Below are 21,750 nucleotides of genomic sequence, written 5' to 3' on the forward strand. Positions count from 1 at the left end.
ACCTGAGTTCAATACCCATAACGCATGTAAGGTAGAAAGAAAGAACCACCTCCATAAAGTTGTTCTGACCGCCAAACCCAAGTTGGAGTATGCACATACCAGTACAAGCACATTATACACATATACCTGAACAAATAAAATGAACATTTAAATCCCTCCTTTATGATTACCAAAATGCCAAAAAGAACAAAGTAAGCATCACAGTCCCTATCTCAAAGTGAAAATATAAAATCAGTTTTAGGTTTGTCAATTAAAAAAAAAAGTGAAGACATATACATCACATACAAGTTTATAATTGTATATTTCATATCTATATAATATAAAACACATACATACAATTACCAATGGCCTTAAAGACTCATGCATTCTTCCATTTTCTATGAAGTGATACCTTGTTTTAACTTTTTAACTTTGAGAAACAGAACAAAGAAAGTGTTTTTCTACAATTCCCGCCTCCCCAAGACAATAATAGTGATGGTGATCACTATTTCTTCAACATTATAGAGTTACATATAGGGCTAATGAGATGGTCCAGTAAGTAAAGCACTTGCCACCACGCCTGATGACCAGGGGTTCATCCTCAGAACTCATGTTGGAGAAAGGGAACATTTATTCCTCAAAGTTGTCCTTTAATCTCCATAAATATGCTATCATCCACAAGGCAGGAAGGCAGACAAGCATATATACACACACAAATGTAAAAATAAAAACAAATTACACAGAGGTTTTGAGGACGTAGACCTCAATAAAAAAGAGCATACCTTTAGTCCCAGTACTTGGGAGGTAGAGGTAGGCAGGATCTTTATGAGGTGGAGGCCAGCCTGGTTTACAAGCAAGTTCCAGTATAGCCAAACTACAGAGAGAAACTATGTCTGAAAAAAAAAAATAAATGAAAAGAGCTTTCCTAGCACGGGTAGAAAAGCAAACAAAGGACTAGGATGGCTCAACAGCTCCTGTGTTCTTGCAGGGAAGCTGGGCTAGGTTCCTAGCACCCACATGGTAGCTCATAGTAATCTGTAACTCTAGTTTTAGGGACTCAGGATTTACAATATCCTCTAAGGGCACTGCCCATAAATGGTGCACATACATATATGTAAGCAAAACACAAAAATAAGTAAACCTTAAAAAAAACAAACAGAACAAGTTGCATTTCAGGCAAAATTTCAGTCTAAAGAAATAGATGTGAATATAAGACAAAATGTTAAACTATTGATTATATAAGGACAGGTGGTTTTGTAGGTTACAAGTTAATACTGGGAGTATTATATGTAATAATTTTCATAGAGGTCAGTTGAATTATCTAATTACTTCATTGAATTCTAATCAAGGAGGATTTCAGTAAAAATTTTGCTTTAAATATGAAAGATTTATTTACTTTTCTACGGGCATTTTAATAAGAGTAATAAAAGAAATACCAGTTCACAGAAACACACACATTGGAAGAGCCTAAAGGCAAAAATGAGTGGAAACAGCAGGTAAGGTAAAGCTGTTTACTAGACCTAGCAATATAATTGATTAGGAGAGTACAGATAAATAATTAAAACTCAAGTTTTCAAGATTTTTTAAAAGTTAAAAAAAACCCTAGATTTCTTGACTTAATGTTAGTCATGATTTTAGTGGATAGTATCATTCATCTCAAAACAATACAGCTTTAAAAATTTAAATACCCATCAAAACATCTCTGCAATTACTTATTAATGATTTTTAAGACCTAGAAGTTTAATTATCACTCAACACTATCAATGGCCTTAAAGATCTATGAACTTAGTTTTCTTGACCAATTATATAGGATATGTTTTTAGAATGCTTTACAAAATAATCTCTTGGCTTTTGAAAAAAGTTTATTGCAGGGATTCTTCAAATAGGTTTAGCAAATTTAAATACAAGATTCTATTTCAGGAAGTCATCTAGAATTAACTGTTTTAAAATAAGCTTTTATAAAGTCTTACAATTTGGGTGCAAGAGACCCAGGCCATTTGGCGCTTAATGAGTAGTATTCCTGGAAAGGTTATTACTTGACAATGGCCAAGGGTTAAGAATTCCTTCAAATTGGACAAAATAAGCTTCTCAGAATAGTGGGTGTTTGGTCAGATTTCAAATATAGCATTACATGCATGTGGTGTGAACGTGTCCATAATTTATAATCCCCAAGAAACTGTGACTTCCACAAGGTAATCTAGGTATTAGTCAACAGGCCTAAGGGTCCACCATGAGTAATCCCTTTTACTCCATTATGTTGGTGGTAGTTTCACTCCACCTCCTCAGTTCTAAGAGACTCCACTAAGAAGAGACAATTTTATATTACCTATTGCATAAAAATAATGCCCATCTCCTCCAAGGTCTTGGTTCAATGAGTGAGCGCCATGGGGAGACATACACACATCCCTCCCTCCCTCTCTTCCTTGTCCCTGGGGTAATACAAGGCAGATTATTTCCCTGCAAAAGCTGTGCAGAACACCCGTCGAAGTGAATGGGGGGAAATAGCAGAATCAACCTGCACCCACACCTCAGCCCCGCCCCACCTGGAAAGGGAGGGGGGGTGGCGAGAGTATGAGGGTGGCAGAAAGGACAGAAAAGGCCGAGACAACCAGCCCCCAGGTTCTCCATACCATTGGCTCCGTCATGTTCCGCCGAGGCCAGAGACCCCGGCCAGATTTTCAGTCAAGCTCCCCAATCCGTCACCGCGGATTCATCCCAAACCCCGCGGTCCACAATCGCCCGGTGCCCGGTGGGGAGCCCAGCATTGGCCCTTTGGCGGCCCGATCAAGGACCTGAGGTGGGGGTCTCCCCGTCAGATGGGCGGATCCGAAGAGCGCCCTGGGGACCTCGCAAGTGACCACACAAGAGGATAAGTCGGAGGGAGGGGTCTGAGAGGAGCCGTTATTCCTTCTCGCTCACGCTTGGGAAAGCGCGCGAGGGAGGGGCCGGAGCCCCAGCGCGTTACCTAACGGTCCGGTCGGTCCGCCAGGCCTGAGGCGGAGGCGCGGCTACAGCGGTCCGGAGGGTTGGGGTCCACAGCAGGGGCGCAAAAGGGGTGGGAGGCGGGGGGTGGGGACTACAGGCAGCGACGTCGCCATGTTAGCACCTTCTTCCTCCGTCTCCCTACAGCCTCCAAGCCTGTGGCCCTTTCACCATTACTCACCTTTCCAGGTCACTAATTCATGTTCCTTTCAGCCACCAGCGAGCCCGGAGCGCTGCCGTGTTTACAAACTAGCCCCGGAGGAAAGGGCTGAATCGCACTTTAAAGGCCACGGGCTCCCACAGGCTTCCGTCCTCTCTCGCGAGATCCGACTGACAAGCCTTCTCCCCGCCCCACTCCCGGCATCCCCGCCGCTTTCTTCTCGCGCCCCTCCCCTTCACGCACACGCCCCTTCCTGATTTCCACCGAAGGAGCGCCTGCAGGTCAGGTGACTCCGTCCTACACCAGGAAAAGGGCGGGCCTTCGGGAGGGCGGGGGGCGGGGAGGCGGGAACCAAAGAACACTCGGACGCTAGTGATTGGGCGAAGAGCAAGAAAGGCGGGAAGAAGTTCCGAAGGGGCGTGGCCAGGGTGCCCAAGGACCGTTGTTTCCGTAACCAGGGAACTGCAGAAAGCTGTGATTGGCAGCCATAGGGAGGCGGGCACCGGAGGCGGTACCGGATCTGGGGCGCGCGCGCAGGTGGCGGTGGAGAGTACAGGAGGGCGTGGGCGGTGTGAGAGAAGAAAGGTGAGGTCGGGGGAATCTAAAGGAACCCAGCCCCGGCTGCTGGTGTCTCCTTCATCTTGGTTTCCGGCCTCTCTAGGGATATGGGGATATAAAGGGAGACGCTTCTGAACCACCCTCCGAATACCCAGAAGCCAGAGCCGGGGAGCTACGCTTAAAGGTTTTGGAGAAAGGATTTGGCAGTCATCACCCCGTGTGCGGAGTAAAGCAAAATAAGTCAGCCCTGTGTAGAAAAAAGAAACCTTTTCTCAGAGAGGTCTTTGTTTGGATTTTACGAAGCCAGAACTGGAGCTGATCTTCGCCCCCACCCTGCGTCAAGTACATGGTGTATTACAGCACATACGAGTATGTTCAAAGGCAGTGATCAGAAGGAAATACACCGTCTTCCAATCCCATGTCATATTTTAAAACAAAGCAACGATCTTTTTCCTGGAGAAAAATCCTTGGAATTATGGGATTTTCTTTTCTCAAATTTCCTTTACTTAGTTACATATAAAAATACTAATTTTAGAGACTGGAGAGATGTCTCAGCGGTTAAAAGCACTAGATGCTCTTCCAGAGGACTTGGGTTCAATCCCCAGCACCCACATACAACCCACACTGGTCTGTAACTCCACTTCCAGGAGACCTGACAAAACACCAATGCACATAAGACCGAAATAATTTAAAAATACCAATTTCAATAGGATCGTTTCATTCTTTTAAAGCTTAAGAAATCGGTATTAATGTTTTAAAGAGGACTAAAGGGCGCCAATGAGAACAGCATTCTTCCCACAATACTTTCCTTTTACTTTGTAAATTGTAGTGCCAAAGATATGCCTGTTAATTTTACCAAGTAGGTTTCAAAAACTGGGAGAGGCAGAGGCGGGGAGGACCTAAAGAGATGGCTCAGTGGTTAGGGGCGCTTGATGCTCTTGCAGAGGACCCAAGTTTAGTTTCCTATCACCACATAGTCGCTCACAAAGGGGGATCCAACAACCTCTTCCAGCCTCTGTGGGCATGCGTTCATGCAGGCAAACACTGAAACACAACAAGTAATGTCCTTAAGACTGGAGGCAAGAAGAAAGAGTGGCTGATTAGTGTAATGAGGACGAAAGAGACAGACTTTTACGAGTCTATAGCTAATTCAGGTCCACTCCTAAACATACTTATTCCTAGTGAAGATTTTGGTGCTTATTTTAGGGATATTGGTTGTCCAATAAATATGTACAAGTTGCAAAATGCGATTAAAGCACCTGTGAAGTCTTGCACTAATTTTTAAAAAGCAAGCCTTGGTTTTAGTATGTTTTTCCATTTGTTAAATGCTTATTTCTAATTTAGATTTATGAATACGATTTGTGTATTTACATAAAATACACTCAATTTCTCCACACCAAGTGAAACTAAAATTGTAAGTTTGCCGGGAATAGCGTCTTCGAGTTAATGAGCCTGCAATCTAATGATGTGAGATTGTAATGTCACCGGACCTTTTAATAGGTTCCTGGCCTGTACACGTGTGTGTGAGCCAACTCAATCTTCCTTTAAAGCTAGTTTAATTACTTGAGAAACCTGAAAGAAACCAGATCATTACCAGTGTTGGTTCTGAAGTTAGAAGGAAAGTACCATCCTGTAACATTAGGAACACTGCAGGAATGTTAGGCTACTTAACCACTAATTACATCAGCAAGGTGTCATCTGCTCGGATTACTGGTTGGAAGGATGACAGACAAAAATGTAGGACTGCCAGATGATAAATTGCTAGGTTCAGAAAACTTTCACTAGAATGCTGCTCTCCCCCATCTGACAATATCTAATGGGAGAAAGAAAAAAACAAAACAAAACAACAAAAAAAATCCTAAAAATGTTAAAGCATTTCTAAAGAACTTTAAGTCTTGATACATTTCCAAGTTTTTTGCTTTTCCACATGTATATTTTAAAATTGAAACTTTTTGTTTGTTTCTGTTTTTCACTATGTAACCCTGACCATCCAGGAACTTGCTCCTTAGACTAGGTGGGACTTGAACTCACAGAGATCTGTCCGTCTCTGCCTCTGTTGGGATTATAGATGTGCACCATCACCATCACCACCTCCACCTCCACCACCACCACCACCCCTGGGGTAAAAACTGAAATTCTTGTCTCCAGAGTGATTTATTTTCATCTCAAGTGGCAGCAGCTTTGGCATTAAATGTTCATTGTTAGATCTCAAATCCTGCACTCTAAATGTCTCCAGTCGAGGGCCAGGGCTGCCCTTCCCCCTATAATCCAGCCAAAGCCTTTAGCAGGTAGGGAATGAGGGATGTTGAAAGACCTGATGTCCAGGCCCACTTTGATATGTTAAATAGGCATCTCTGTTAGCCATTTGTCCTAGGTTTGAGGCCTAACATGTTCTAGAGGAACATGTTATTCTGAGGAAAATATTTTCAGAATTCTTTTATCTAAGCAACGAGTGTGGGTTTTGTTTTATATTTTTGCTTTTTTTTGTTTTTTTTTTTTTTGTTTTTGCTTTGTTTTGAATTTTCAGTTTTAGCTAACTTTTTAAAGATGCCTAAAATGAGGGGGAAAAAAAGGGAGATGTAAGTGGAAAACAAATCCAGTACAGTGTTCTTGCTTTAGGTATGTTGGCAGGCCAATGGTACACGAAGGGGCTTCCTTTACCCTGTGCTCCTACGGCCCGTTTACTCTAGCTTTTCTACAAATAGAAACAAGCTAAATGGGGATAATTACTATTTCCAGTTCTGATCCCATGTTCCAGCCACTCTCACTATTTCTAGCCCAATAAAATGTTATGTTTCACCATTTTCCCTCTTGGACTCCCATGTGCCATAAAGTTCTCTGCAACCCTTGGCTAACAAATGCAGGGAACTTCCTGTAGGACCCTTATCCTCGTGTTTTCATTGTTGCATTCATGCATTTACTCATCTCTAAGGAGAGTGGATCTCCTGTAAGAACTCGGTACAAAGGCTGGAGAGAGATGGTTCTATGGGTAAGAGCCATTACCATTGTATCATGAAGACCAGATCAGAGCTTGTCAGGTGGTTCAAAAAGGACTGTGGTGACTTCCGCTCCAAGGGATCTGACGCTCATTTCTGGTCTTTGAGAGATCCTGCACACACACACACACACACACACACACACACACACACACACACGTAAACACACACATGTATGCGCACACACAGGCATGCACATGCACACACACATAAATAAAAAGTATTAAAAGGAATTTGAAGTGAAATACTGTCAGTCTGAGAACCTGTATTTCATTTTATTCCATGTGTTTTTTATATTTTTCTTATTTGGTGTCTTGCTATATAAGGACTATCTTTCTGAAATCTCCTTTTGTGTAAATGCCTTAGGAACATCTTTTCTGATGAGGGTTCCAATATTAATTTATATTTGTCCCTGCATGCAGAATCTATTTACTAACCAACAGTGATTTTAAAAGTTTGTCTTATGGGCATTGGTGTTTCACCTGCATGTATGTCTGTGTGAGGTGTCAGATTGCCGGGAACTGGAGTTCCACACAGTTGTGAGCTGCCGTGAGGGTGCTGGGAATGAGTAGCTAGTACTTTTAACTGCTGAGTATCCCTCCACATCATCTCCACATCTTTTCATTGGTTTTTAGGGATAGAGTTTCACTGTGTAGGCCTGGCTGTTCTGGACTCAATCTGTAGTCCAGGCTGGCAATTCACAGAGATCCAGCTCCCTCAGACTCCTGAGTGCTGGGATTAAAGGCATGTGCCACAGGGGTTGGGGATTTAGCTCAGTGGTAGAGCGCTTGCCTAGCAAGCACAAGGCCCTGGGTTCGGTCCCCAGCTCCGAAAAAAAGAAAAAAAAAAGAAAAAAAAAAAAAAAGGCGTGTGCCACCACTACCGGGTAACAATGATTTTTCTTTTCTTAAGACAAAAAGGGAGCACAGCTACTGAGCAAATATCCCTTAGGTACAAGAAGAGGTTGTTTGGGGAACATCATTCCTATCATAAAGTGCTCTTTTACTAAATGCTATAAGAATCAGCTTTTGATGCGTTCAGACTTTCCAGATGTCCTGGAATGTGCTGTTTCAGGCTTGGGATGGGGCTATTTTAACCCATTAGTCTGTTATCATTCATCTAAAAGTCTACTAAAAGGTGTATGTACACACATACATATACATGAGAAGGGGTATTTAACTGATGAAACACCTTTTGTGTGTCTAGCTAGGCAGAATATTCCAGTGGCACTTGCGTCTGTCTTCTACAACTAACTTCAAGCCCATGGAAAAAGCTTCCACATTCTCATGGTATCAATGTTCATCCTACTAGAGTGGGTTAGCTGAGATGTTGCCCGTTGGGTCAAGTGGAATGCGGATGATGTAATGTAAAAAGTATGGAGAAAATGGGGGCGCGTCCACTAGGCCAGTGTCTCAGGTGAGTGCGTGGCCTCAGGCATCCCAGCCTCTTCCATATCTTGGCAGATTGTCTTTCCTGCCTTCTGACAGCCCAGGCGTTTCCCGAACATGGCTGAAATGTTCATGCTTTAATTACCTCTTAGCATCTGTCTCCACCATGGAGGCTTCTACTCAGAACGTTATAAGTACAGAGTTGTCCAAGAACAGTAGCTAATGTTGTATGGCATCATGGGGGAAATTAAAAGGCTGTGCTTCTTCAAACCATACCCGCTAGCTTATGAGAGAAGCTCAGGGGGGAAATGGACCTTCAGAGCTTTGTTTTCACTCTTGACAACTAGTGTCTCCTCCTGTCTTCCATCTGACCTCATAGATGGAGGGATCACCATGTTCTACATTCTCAACTTAGCAATAAAAGTAGATGGAACTATTTCTTGCATAGAAAACTTGGCCCCGATTCTTAGCAAAAATGCATACTTTTCTCTCCTGAATGACATAATGTTTCTCCTCTGAGATACTTAGGTAGTTTGCCTCTGGGAAGTTTAAATGCTGAAGAATAATGATGAATCTTCCAACAATTAAGAGACCCAGCCAACCTTGTGTAGCTGTTTGAGAAAACAGTTCTGTTACCTGTCCTTCCTGGTTTCCCATAAGTCTGTCTGTTAATCTAAGGCCAACTGAACACCAAAGCCGTGGATTCCTTATGCCAGAAACTGAGGAGGCCTCTCTGTCCCTACTGACCCACCTAGATCCTTAGACTAATACACTGTTCATTCTAGGCACCTTCTTACCTTGGAGACAACCTGTTAGGTCGACTGTCAATCAAATACTCTAGCTCTTAGAAGCATCAATGCATCTCAAGAATCAACATTCTAGGCACTGCTCCTGGCTGAGACTACATTCCTAGAAAACTACTTGTGGGGCAAGTGGACCATGGCACTGATCAGAACTGGTAGGGTAGAGTGAGTCCAAAGCCCATACATCTCAGAATTGAGACTGGTAGGGGTAGGGCCAACCCCCTGCCCAGCTCTATCTGCTCTGGAACATGACACCCCTCTGAGGACCATGGTGATCAGTCAAGTAGCATACAAACCTGGAGTTCTCCATGATAATGAGGTATCTAGATAGGCCCCTAGCAGCCAGCCAATGAGCTTCCCTTCCTGGCCGTTCTTTCCCAGGAAAGGTATTTAATCCTTGGTTCACCCTGAGTAAAGTGTATGCATTACATTGGTCATCAAATAAAGGTTTGGACAAGCAAAGTCTGTCTCTTCATCAAGGATTGCTGCCAGAGGAGGGCTTCCTTTAAAAAACCTCACTTAAATCTCTCAGATAAGGCCTCCTTGCCTCTCTGCACTCTTGGCACTCACTCACTCGGAATTAAACTTGGTCCCATCCCCATCCCAGGCTCTGCCTTCCCCTTCCTGCCTGGCACATGAATGCCCTGAAGGGAAGCATGGACCAGCAACACGTCCCCCTCGCCCCTTCCCAACTCCCAGTGGTCTGCCAGCAGAGTCTGGGTACACAGCTATTATCCCAGACTCTGTTGTCTCCTACCCAGGAACACATGAACTGAGGACACCCTCCGCTCCAGTCCCCCATTACAGATTGTGTTCTGTTTCCCCTGAGCTGCATACCAGCTCCAGGCGCTCCAGCAGCAAGGCAGACACGCAGCCCAGCAACTACCTTAATAAGACTCTCATATGGAGGCATACTGCATAAGTTATGATTTCATGTTTTGTTTTGTTTTTTTTTGAGACAAAGTCTCTATAGTGGCTTGAATGAAAATAGCTTCCGGAGGCTCACAGGGAGTGGCATTATTAGCAGGTGTGGTCTTGTTGGAAGGTGTGTCTCTAGGGGATGGGCTTTCAGGTTTCAGATGTTCAAGCCAGGTCCAGTGTCATTCTCTTTTCCCACTGTCTACCAACCAGAAGTAGAACTCTTAGCTACCTTTCCAGCACAGTTTACCTGCATGCCATCACGTTTCCTGCCACAATGACAATAGACTAAACTGGAAGCCAGCCCCAACTGCATGCTTCCTTTACAAGAGTTGCAATGGTCATGATGTTTCTTCACAGCAATAGAAGCCCTAACTAAGACACTCAGTCTATACAGCTCTGCTTGCTCTGGAACTCATTCTCTGTACTAGACTAGCCTCAGGCCTAGCGATCTGCCCGCCCCTTCCTCTCAAGTGCTGGTATTAAAGGTCTACAGTACCAGGCCCAATTTAAGTAAGATTCTTTTTCCCAATAAAATAACTTAAATAAAGTTAAGTACTGTGGTGCAAATAGAGATGTGATAACATGCAATGTAACAAACTTCCTATTTTCAAACATTTCCAGAAAGCCCGAGAGTAGCAGATACTTTAGGTATCTCTTGAGAGATGGGAAAACTTGCCAATTCTCTGCTAAATACAGGACTTGAGGGAATAATATTGAGTTGTCCAGAAGCCAAGAGACCCAGCCAATCTTGTGTAGCTGTTTAAGGATGCAGTTCTTGGGACCGAAATGTAAGAAATGGAATCACTATGGCTGGAAAATGCTAAATGAATGCCACTGTTGAAAATTAGCAATTGCCAAGGCCCATAGGTTCCCTTGGGAGTCTCTGCCAGCATCAGAGGATGCTAGCTCATGCTGACAGGAAGGACAACCAAGAGTCTTTGGTTTATGGGTCACCCTTGATCTTAGGGTAACTCTTTTTTTTTTTCCAGTATTGAAACTCCCTGGAAGGAAAAAGAGTAAGTTACTAAATATCTCAGCGGAGATAACATTTACTTATGATAATCAGGGAGAAGAAAAATGTCAATTTCTGCCAGGCAGCAGGTATACACAGATTAACAGTTGAAAGAATGGGACCTAGAGAGATAGGGTTTCAAAACTTACAAAACTGAGTTGGACAGCACCTAAGAGACCCAGCCAACCCTGTGTACCGCTCTATAGAGTTCTAAGCAAAATGTAGCTGAAATGTCTACAAAGTTGCAGGTGAAATATGAGAGTATGTTTCTCACTGACATTAAATCAGTGGTTCTCTGCCTTGCAGGTTTGATGCCTTTGAACACCTAATGATATACAACATAAATAACAGTTTTGAAAAACCCTCTATTTTCCAGAAACTCATTTGTTTGTGATAGGGTTCACTGCGTATTCAAAGCTCACAGAGTTCTGCCTGCTTCTACTCATGGGCCACCACACCCGGCACATTTTCATGTTTGTGAGTTCTTGCGTCATGCTCAGTTCGAGGCAGCAGGGTTCTTACACCTGCTTCTATGATGTCAGCTGTGACATATTTCGAAGTGCATAATGAAAACTTGGTCTCACGGGGTAGGTGAAAAGGGACATAGCTTGCGATCTTCTGAAAGAGGTCATCAGATCAGACCACACTTTGAGTGTCACCAGGCTAGGAATACATTCTGGAGCAGGGATAAAAACCAACTCCAGTGAATGCGTTGACAATGTTGAAAGCTATGAAGTCTGAGTCACGGCATGGAGAGAGCTGCAGGACTGCAGTGAAGAGCTACGTGAAGTTTAACATGTCAATGACATGTGTTTATAGCCAAAATTAGCACTACAGATTTTGGGCCTACTTTTTGTGTATATCTGTGATGATTATAGGCCTATTATGATTATTCACCAGAATGTGTGTGTGTGCGTGTGTGTGTGGGACAGAGGTTGATGTAGGTGTTTTTCTATCACTCTATATTCAGGTCCCTGCCCAGATTCCTCCCCACATTCTCACCCACTCTACTATTGATTTTGTTTCTCTCTTTAAAAGGCAAGCAAAACAAGAAACAAACCCCCACCCAAAAGTCCACACAAAATAACAAAAGTGGAAACCTAAATATACAAGATAAAGACCAATAACATTAAAATAATGCCCAAACAAAGCAGTATCAGACAGTGTATGGAGACACCATCGAGTTACTTTGTGCCAAACTGGGTGGGCATGGGGCCTATCCTGAAGTGTGGTTAACATACCCAGTGTGTTTGTGATAGACCACAGCTGTAAGCTGAATAAACCGTCTCCTCTCCAAGTTACTTTTGGTCATGGTTTTTTATCACAGCCATAGAAACCGGACAAGCACAGGTCCTCAAACATTTCATCCACTGAACTATCTACATAGCCAGTAACCACAGATTCGTCAAATCTAAGTTGCCTCTTAAGGTTCTAATCTCTTGGTCAGTCTATAGCTCTTACTGAGCTGGTTCTTCGATCTTACTGAGGCGAGGGCTTTTGAGCTGTTACAGTTTCTTTCCCTCATTGTCTTCCCTGTTCCTTCTCTTGTTCAGTTTTACAGGTCATTCAACTAAATAACGTATATGTTCGTTTTGTGTCCACAGCCCCCCTTGACTTTTTAAAAAAGATTTATTTATTGACTTTACCATGCATTGTTTTACCTGCAACTATGTCTGCGCGAGGGTGTTGCATCCCCTGGAACTGGAGTTACAGTTTTGAGCTGCCATGTAGGTGTTGGGAATTGAACCCAGGTTCAAAAGAACAGCCAGTGCTTTCAACTGCTGACTTCTTGTTATTTCTTTAGCCAGTGATCCCCTTCTCTTCAGAGCAGTTAACATGATTCCCAACACTGTTGCGATTTACAAAACTAGGATAATTAGGTTTGCTACAAATTTGTTACCAGCCTCTGTAGTTATCTACCTGGAGCAGGTTCTGCTGCTTAAAAAAATTATGCTGGGTGTAAAGGCACAGGGCTTTAATCCCAGCATTTAGGAGGCAGAGGCAGGCAGATCTCTGAGTACAAGGCCAGGGTGGTGTACCTACTAAGTTCCAGGCCTGTCAGGGCTACACGTGTATGTGTATGTGACTCTGTGCGGTGATTGCAGTACCCATAGAGACCAGAAGAGGACAGGCATTGGATCCTCTGGAGGTGGAGCTGGTGTGATCTTGGGGGGTTGGGGTTGGGGGATGGGAATTGGACTTAGGTGTCCTCTGAAAGAGCATTAAGTCTTCTCCCGCCTCCCCCTACCAAGACGCTTTCAATATTTCTCACTGAAGAATAAAACTTAAATAAAGCTTCTATCTTAGTCCGTGGTCCTCGACTTTCCTAATGAATGCTGTGACGCTTTGATACATGTTATAGTGACCTCAACCGTAAAATCATTTTCGTTGCTACTTCATAACAGTAATTTTCAACTGTTACAAGTATTTTTATTTACATAATATAAATATCTGATCTGTGACCCCTGTGAAGGGGTTGTTCAAACCTCACAAAGGGGTCACAACCCACATTTAAGAACCACTGACCTAAAGTATGAAAAAGCATTCACTAGGTAGTGTCCCAGTTATTTTATTATTGAATAGGTCTGTAATTAAAATCTTGGAAATGTCAATTCTACCACCCCCTTTCTGTATTAGATTTTTTAAATTTTTTTTCTTTTAGACAAAGTTGACCTGGAGACCCACCTGCCTGTCTCCCAGGTGCTGAAATTAAAAAATGTGTGCCACCATGCTTAGCCCTTCGTGCTCAGTTTTCATGTGTGTAAAATACACATTAAATATCTTTTCACATTTTCTTTGGACAAATCATTACTGGCTTCTAATTCAAGTCATAATGAGCTAACCCTTGTAGAGAATGTTGACAGGTACTGAATGCTTTTGGAAGCAGTCAAGAGAAGCTCAGCTAAACAAATACCAAGTGTGATGGTTTGTATATGCTTGGCCCAGGGAGTGGCACTATTAAGGGGTGTGGCCTTGTTGGAGTAGGTGCGTCACTGTGGGTGTGGATGTAAGACCCTCATCCTAGCTGCCTGGAAGTCAGTCTTAGAGGCAGACAGATGAAGATGTAGAACTCAGCTCATCCTGCACCATGCCTGCCTGGATGCTGCCATGTTCCCACCTTGATGATAATGGACTGAACCTCTGAACCTGTAAGCCAGCCCCAATTAAATGCCGTCCTTATGAGGATTGCCTTGGTCATGGTGTCTGTTCACAGCAGTGAACTCTAACTAAGACACCATCATGAAATTAAATCCTACAATTATTACAGATGAGATTCAACATCATTTTCTCAAATAATGTGCTTTATCCTACCCTCTCTACCACACCTTAACAATCCTATCCCTGTAGATAAATCTCAATTAGTCAAGACAACGCAGACATCAAAACTGCAAGCGGCTTTTCTCAGTGTTCTTCTAACAGCTGCGGTGCCAGTTCTCCCAGGAGCGGAGCGTGGAGCCAGTTGTTGGCCGAGCCATTTCTCAGCCCTGTGCACTGAGCTTCTATTCACAGTTTTTAGGCCCACTGCATCAGTCTCCTCTATGCAGGACCAAGTCTACTTGTAAGATTCTACCTAATATTTAAAATTATACAAAAATCAACATTTTTATTTCCCCAAATCAATTTCTCTTTGGTATCACTAACACAATCAGATTGAAAATCCAAGCATGGGGGTTGGGGATTTAGCTCAGTGGTAGCCCTGGGTTCAGTCCTCAGTTCCAAAAAAAAAAAAAAAAAAAAAAAAAAAAAAAAAAAAAAAAAGAAAAGAAAAAGAAAATCCAAGCACGGGTTCTGAAGTCAAGGGAGTTATGAACTGGGATCTGGGTACTACCAAACAATGGGCAAATAATTTAGGAAATGAGCTGATTCTTCCTAATTTTGCAGGCTTGTTCAGAGTGTTGGCAGTATACATGTGAAGCCTCTCTCCTCAGGAGTAGTACTCTGTACATAAGAATAGACACCCTCAGGTTGGGGATTTAGCTCAGCAGTAGAGCGCTTGCCTAGCGCAAGGCCCTGGGTTCGGTCCCCAGCTCCAAAAAAAAGAAAAGGAAAAAAAAATAGACACTCTCACCTTTCCTGACTGACCCTAGAGAACTAGGCAGGTCCCAAAACTACTTTGGGAGATTTTCTTTTTAAGAATTATTTTTAAAATTAAAAATTAATCTTATGTGTATGAATTTTTTGCCTATGTGTATATGTGCACCACATGTGTGCCCAGAATGGGAAGAAGTCAGAAGTAGACTTGAATTCCCTGGAACTGGAGTTATAGATGGTTGTGAACCCCCATAGTGGGGCTGGGACTAGTGCCCCAGTCCTCTGCAACAGTACTAAGTGCTCTCATCCACAAAGCCAGCCGTCTCTCAGCTCCTTTGAAGATCCTTTGTAATTATCATGGCCACCATCCTAGACTGAGGCCTCTGTGTCTCACAGTTTCCTTGGGAACTGCAACAGTCCATCCTGTAGGGAAGTTTCTTAAGCAGGAAGGTAAACACCTCAAAACCTGCAGTGTGCTCTAGGTTCCCAGATTTGTGAGCTGTCACAGGAGCTGGGGTGGGCTTTGGTGATGTGGCTGTCTTTGAGTCAATTCTGCTACTGTAAGTAACCCTCAGCCACATACTTGTAAATAAACCCAATAAAACTCCTTGGTACAAGTTAGGGTTTGGTGGTATCCATACTTGTTCTGTCATGGGCCCCCATCTGACATGTAGATGTGTGTGCATTTCCCCAGGAAAATTCTTGTCACACAACACATATTTATCACTAGCAGATCTGCTATGGTAACCACTTGTACTGCTGATTTTCAAGCCATTCCACACTGGTCTCCTTCCTCCCTCACCATACAGGGTTTGTCTGTGTAGTCCTGGAACCCAATCTCTAAACTAGGCTGGCCTTGAACTTGAGAGATCCAGCGGCCTCTCCTTCCCAGGTGAGACTAAAGGCAAGTACAAGCCTCACCCCACCGTGTGGTCTCTAACAATTCCAAATCACAGCTCCAAGTTTTGAATGGCTGTCTGTGGTCACATGATAAGAACTCCTGCCTGCTCCTTGGACTTGGGTGCCAGCCTACCTTTCACCTGAGGCTAACACTATTTCCTGGTAACTTTCCTTGTGTTGGTGCTCTTCCATTTTCAAGTCTTCTGGACAGTCCTGTTATTCAAGGTTTAGACAAGGTGTAGACAAGCCGTGTTTTCAAGTGGAGAATGATTCCTACCCCTTCCAGACATCTCACTCTTATGCTTATTCGCAACCGTAGGAAATCCACTTACTGTTCTACTTTTAGTCAGATACATGTCTAGAGTTTACGGCTAGACCAGTTGCCCGTTAGTTCAAAGCTCATTTCATACTCAAACTGAGTTAATCACCAAAATATTAAAAATAGCGTATTTTAAGGCAATGTTACAACTTGGCAGCAGCGACTCCTCACACACAGTCCTCTACTGAAGAAAGCACAAAGTCAAATGAAAACTGCAGTGCGCCAAGGAACATTCTGAGGAAATGAGTAGAACTGGCGCTCTATAGCTGAGGTGCTCTTGCCTTTGGGAGATTTAAAATCAGCCTAGTATTCTCAACAGAGAAAACGCCTCATTTCATGTTTGGTTGGTAGGAAAGTAACATCTCTATTAGCACCTTCAGAAACAACCATATTCACAAGTATTTCCCACCTGTGTTTGTTTCTAAACTCATAAACATAAGGGAGGTGGTACTTGTTATAAAGCAGTGCAGGGTTAAGGATGTAGCTTTGTGGTGGCCTTGTGTAGTTTGTGTATTCCATCTCTAATACCACAGACCCAAGGGCGGTGCACAAACCTCTTAGCCCAGGGCTTGGGACCCCAGGCAGAAGCACTGGCTTACTTAGTGAGAAACTCATCTTAAAAACAGCAAAATGCTGCACAGTAACTATCTCTCCATGCTTAGTATTTGTTGTAGCATTTGTCCCATCTAGGTAAAGGAGCCTGTAGTTGTAAATCAGTTTCTAAAGAGTCGCTCAGTAAACTGAAGCCAGTGCACAGACTGCACAGCGAGCTCACACTTGGCATTCCCCAAGCAGAGCAGCTCTTCTCCCAGTATCAGTGTTCCACATTTTGATCACTAACCAGCACAATTAAAATGAACTTGGAACAGTTTAGTTCATCTAAGTTTTCCCCTATGATTTAAAAAAAAAATGTAATGACTTTACTGTGTACTTTGTTATATAGTACACGAACTTAATTGTCAGATACCCATGTTTGCTGTGTTAACGTGTACAACTTTATGATTCAGTACATTTATAATCTTGCTCAAGCACCAATCGCCCATAATGAAACTCCACAATCAATAGTCACCCAGGTTCCCATGTTCCTAGAGTTCCCAGTAACTTCTAACTGGCTTAGTTTACAAACTTACCTGTTTTATAGAAGCAAAATCACACACTAGGGGCCCTTTGTTGGCCTGCTTAGTGTTTTTCAATATTTACTATGTATCAGTTCCCACCTAAACCTCCCAACTGCCTGGGATTGCTGGTATTAGCCACAGTGCAGCCTTCTTTCTTTTAGAGTTGAAAACCTTTTCCCAGGAATTTTGTGATAGAGCGGATAAACAATTAAAAGCAACCACAGTTCCTGCTCTTTTGGGGCCCCTTAAAAAAAAAAAAAGCAAGGTTATGTCTAAGTAGCGATTCTCTAATTCTATATACAAAGCTACCTGGGAAACCTGTTTTTAAAATGCAGATTGCTAAGTCTCAGGGTGCGGACTCTCATTACAGACTAAGAGACAGGGACTAAGGTAAACGAGCACCTAAAGCTCCCCACTGTGCTTCATGCCTCCTACTTCTCACCGAAACTAACTTCAGTGAGGGCACTGAAGTAAAACAGCCTTCCCATTTGTTCTAAATCTCTTCAAACAGAAACTCCTGAAACTTAGCAATCCTTTGCTAGTATACAAGTAGAGGCTTTCACACGCCACTTGTATACATTCTAGTTTGCTTCTTTTCACCCTCCCACATTCTATCTTCTACCCCAAACCAGGAACTTATAGGTCAGTCTAATGGTAGCTTATCTGCTAGGGTGAGAACGGTTGGTCTTCCTATGGTAGCACCCACTTTCTTCCTTTTAGCAGGGAAAGTCTGACCAAGAAGCAACATGCAGTACTGGAGGCAAACACTTGCTCAGCCACCATTCCTAAACCTTCTATGAATGTCAGCAGCAGTGTTTCAGAGGATTAAACAATGTAGCCAATTCACCTTACTTCTGGCAACTGCTGTTTAAAAGAGATTTGTTAAAAATAAGAAACCAGCTGCCAGTTTGCCTGGGTTCCTTCTCAGATGACAGGTGACTACTTACTGTAGACACACGTCTACTTAATTAATGTGAGGCTTCAAGAAACACAAAAATCTCATTCCCTCCCAGTAACTGCTTCCAAGTCCTAGGAAAGAGAGCTGCCATGACTTCTTTTTAGAACCAGCAATGAAAGGGGAGCCACATCCACTTGGAAGGTGATTATGTTTTTATGTGTTCTAATTCATGGTTAATTTTTAAAAGCAAAACTATTTTGAGGTGGCTTGCATTAATGTTTCAAAGCTCATTTCTCCTTTACATTAAGAAATAGAAGCCCCATAAATTATAATCTGTGAAACACTACATTAGAGAATTCCCATAAAAATCATATACAGCACTTTTTTCAAAATCAGGGTAACTGTTGTACCTTCCTCTGACCTGGACAACCGTCTACCTTAATTCGTCATCATAACCACATTTATGTAAGTACAAATCACGGCAAAATTTAAAGTTTCCATCTTTAATGAAATGACTTTGGAAATAACACATATTTCCATGACACCAGTACTACAGTCTTCGGAGTCACAGCAAGATACACAGAATTACATCCGTAATTACTATGAATGCCAACATTTTAGGCAGTAATTTCTGTTACATGGCAAACAAGATCAAGAACGCAACCATCAAACAAAAGAGACCCATAGCTTCAGACAAGGCAAATCCCAGGATAGCGTATGAGAACAGCTGCTGCTTCAGTGAAGGGTTTCTAAAAGAGACACAACACAGATAACTGTTACTTTGAAGTAGTATTAATGTCAACAATTTGGTAAATGGTAACGAGCCAGGTACCTAGTATGGGTATCTTTGTCAATGTCCTACACACACCACTTGGCTTTTGTCTCTCAGATGATTTTACCTACTCCTAATCACGTGGCATAAAGTTAGGGAGCCATCTTTGTATGTAAATATAAATGCTTACTTTACACCCACTTTGAGGGGCCCTGACACTTGTGATCCTCTTGACCCTCCTGACTGGTGGAGTTATAGGCATGGGCCCATCCCTTGGCTCTATTCTCATTACTCTAAGTGACTAATGCACACACAGCAGACACTTCTTTCAAAGAGGCCACTTTCCCACTTCCACTCGGTGCTTCCCACTGTCTTTACCTCATTCTGGGACAGACTGATTACCTGGCATAGCCAATGATAAGACTGCCAAAGACTGTTCCAATACCAGCACCAGAACCAGCAACTCCTACTGTGGCAGCACCTGCACCAATGAATTTGGCAGCAGTATCAATATCTCTGCTGATTACACTGGTCTGGAACTCCCTTCGGATCAGCTGGCACACACCATTCTGGGCCCCATTAAATACCGTAGAGCCCTGGGAAGAGGAAATGAGGCAAAGGTCAATTCAGTAATCACACTGATTTTAACTACTATAGTGCCAAAACGGTAACTTCTTTGTATTGAAGCTTGGTATGACTTGGTTACATATAACTCAAAACTATAAATACAGCCTAAAATATGTATTTTCTAATTCAGGAGGTTGTGCTGGCCACCAAAGGTCTCTCAGTGGCTCACCTTCTACATATCATTTAATAGAACTGGAAAGAAATTACCCCGGGGCTATCCACCAACACACCCCTTCATGGTAACACTGTAAGACTTACTTGGCAGTGTTTCCCAGTTTCTGTTATTACTACTCACCTCTCCAGTCCTAGTCTCTGGTCGAGATAATACTGATGCAGAAATTGGTCTATATGCAACTCTGGATCCAGCTCGGATCTATTAATGGAAGGAAAGAAAGAATTTCAAGTATTAGGAATACAGATTAGTCTTCAGTGACCTCTCTTAACTATAATTTCTAAAGGAGAAAGCAGAAGAGAAAGAACAGAGATTCATTATCTGTGCAATTAGCTCGGTCATTTTGAATACATGAAGCCAACCTAAAACTTCATGCTAGTGAACTATGGAATGTTCTATCTAATCTACTCGTAAACAAACAGCCTAAGAACAATTAGTTACAAAGTATCTGAGAGGTGTGGAAGTTTCAGGCACTGCAGTGTTGTAATTCAAGTTTATGGGGGCACGTAGGAGTGTCACCATGAATGTGATCATTTAAAATAGTCCAGCAGTTAATGGAGCTCCCACCGTTTCCAAAGCATCCCTAAATGTCCACTAGCTCTAAAATTACTATGTAGAGGTAAGCAGTTTGATGTCAGCTTAACAACCGGTGCAACACTCTCACTATTAAGGACATCTGGTAGTCTGGCTTCACTGTCCTTGAGTGTCCACGACACTAAGGTCACGGAAAAATCCCTTCAGAACCAGGACCGGATTCTCTAGGACAAATCCTTTTAGATTCAGACTTGACTTAAAGCCTCCAAAAACTAGCTTCAGGGCTCCCCAACACCTTTCTCCGCCCACACAAGGAAGCAAAGTCCCTCCCTCGGTAGCGGCGAGTTTGACCTACAGACAAGCATGGGAAATGCTGTGGAGGCAACTAGGCCTCAGCGGCCCCTTCCTAACTTCCCAGCACCCCGACCTTCGCGTCGTCCCCAACTCCATAGGGACCGGGATGTGGGGGAGGGGCGAGGTCCACGAGCAAGGAGGCTGTGACCTACGCCCAGAAGGCCTGACAGATAGGCCTCGGGGGACAGACACATGGCTGGGAACTGTCTGCAGGCCCCAGGTTTGGGAAGGAGGGAGGAGAGGACATCGGGGCAAGGGTGAAGGAGAGTCGGTCCCTCGGCGTGTACGCTGGGCCGAGGCCCGGGTTACGCACCAGAGCAGGGGTGCGGGCGAGCTTGGCGCAGGCGAACATCTTTCTTCCTGGCGGCGCGGCGTGGATATAGGTGACAGGCGATGTGGGCTCCTCTCCTGCTTCCTCTCTGGGGAGCGAAAAGAGGCTTAAGGTCAAGTGTCCCCCAGGGGCCTGCCCTTCCCACCCCGGCCCCGAGGGGACCGCGCAGACCGTCGGCGTGGCCGCGTGCCCGGGAGTCACAAGTCTAGTGGACAGGGCCCGAAGACCCGCTCCGCCCCGGCCCCGCGCCCTCCGTTTACCTCCGCTTACCTCCGGAGGCGGCGGCGGCAGCAGCGGCGGCAGAGGTCGAAGCAGTGGGGCTGGGTGCGCAAGCGCGGTGCGGCTCTTATCCGTGCCGCAGCACCCGGATGGAGAAGGCGGGGGAAGACGCTCAAGGTCACTTTGTAACAACTTTATTGGTAACCAGCAGAGGAGGACAATGACAGGCCCTCCGTAACAGGCTGGCAGCCAGTGAAAGGAAAAGGAGCACACTGGAGACAACTCCTGGCATTGTTAGTGCCACTAACGGTGAAGATAAATTTTAATTTGTGTCGCTATTGGGTACTGAGCCTCTCTCCTTGCACGTGCCAGGCAGGGATACTACCACAGAGCTGCAAGCCGACCCTGTTTTCACTTTTATTTCAGACAGGGTGAGTTGCTCGAGCAGGCCTTGTGCTCAGTATGTAAGTTAGAGAGGGCTTTGATCGTCCAGTTTTAGCTTTCCAAGTAGCGAGCTAGGATTTCAGGTCTTCACCACCAGGTCCAGCGGAATTATTTCTTTATAAGAACCTAAAAAAGACGGCAAATATTTCCTCAGAAGACCTGACTAGAAGCCCTGAAATGAACAAATGAGGGTTCAAGAGCTTTGCAACTCTGTAGAACAGACTAGCCTCC

General features: G+C 43.8%; 2 protein-coding genes and 1 long non-coding RNA gene across 19 annotated transcripts in view; 1 reads left to right on the plus strand and 2 right to left on the minus strand.

The window, feature by feature from the left end:
- Positions 1-3,296, minus strand: part of Atf2 (activating transcription factor 2) — a 77,108-nt gene extending 73,812 nt beyond the window's left edge. For 9 of the 16 annotated variants that reach the window (XM_087654632.1, XM_087654621.1, XM_087654627.1 and 6 more), the window contains exon 1: positions 3,143-3,296. The gene's annotated coding sequence lies outside the window, so the exon portion shown is untranslated. 16 annotated transcript variants of the gene reach the window in all.
- A 338-nt stretch (positions 3,297-3,634) lies between these two features.
- LOC120101572 (uncharacterized) lies at positions 3,635-5,738 on the plus strand. The gene is made up of 2 exons (XR_015684421.1): positions 3,635-3,706; positions 3,783-5,738. It is a non-coding gene; the product is annotated as an uncharacterized LOC120101572 (long non-coding RNA).
- Positions 5,739-18,549: 12,811 nt separating this feature from the next.
- Positions 18,550-21,199, minus strand: Atp5mc3 (ATP synthase membrane subunit c locus 3). 2 transcript variants are annotated; one of them, NM_001361401.1, is made up of 5 exons: positions 21,127-21,199; positions 20,839-20,944; positions 19,761-19,838; positions 19,241-19,434; positions 18,550-18,815 (listed from the first exon to the last, which is right to left on the minus strand). In NM_001361401.1, exons 2-5 carry the CDS (start codon positions 20,875-20,877, stop codon positions 18,701-18,703), a joined length of 426 nt encoding a protein of 141 aa, NP_001348330.1. In that variant the 5' UTR covers positions 20,878-20,944; positions 21,127-21,199; the 3' UTR covers positions 18,550-18,700. The 2 variants fall into 2 exon arrangements, with proteins under 2 accessions (NP_001348330.1, NP_001348329.1); NM_001361400.1 differs by having other exon boundaries at positions 21,117-21,199.
- Between the last annotated feature and the right edge of the window lie 551 nt (positions 21,200-21,750).

Source organism: Rattus norvegicus, chromosome 3, assembly GCF_021556685.1.
Source record: "Rattus norvegicus strain SHRSP/BbbUtx chromosome 3, alternate assembly SHRSP_T2T, whole genome shotgun sequence".
In the NCBI taxonomy this organism is placed as follows: Eukaryota; Metazoa; Chordata; class Mammalia; order Rodentia; family Muridae; genus Rattus; species Rattus norvegicus.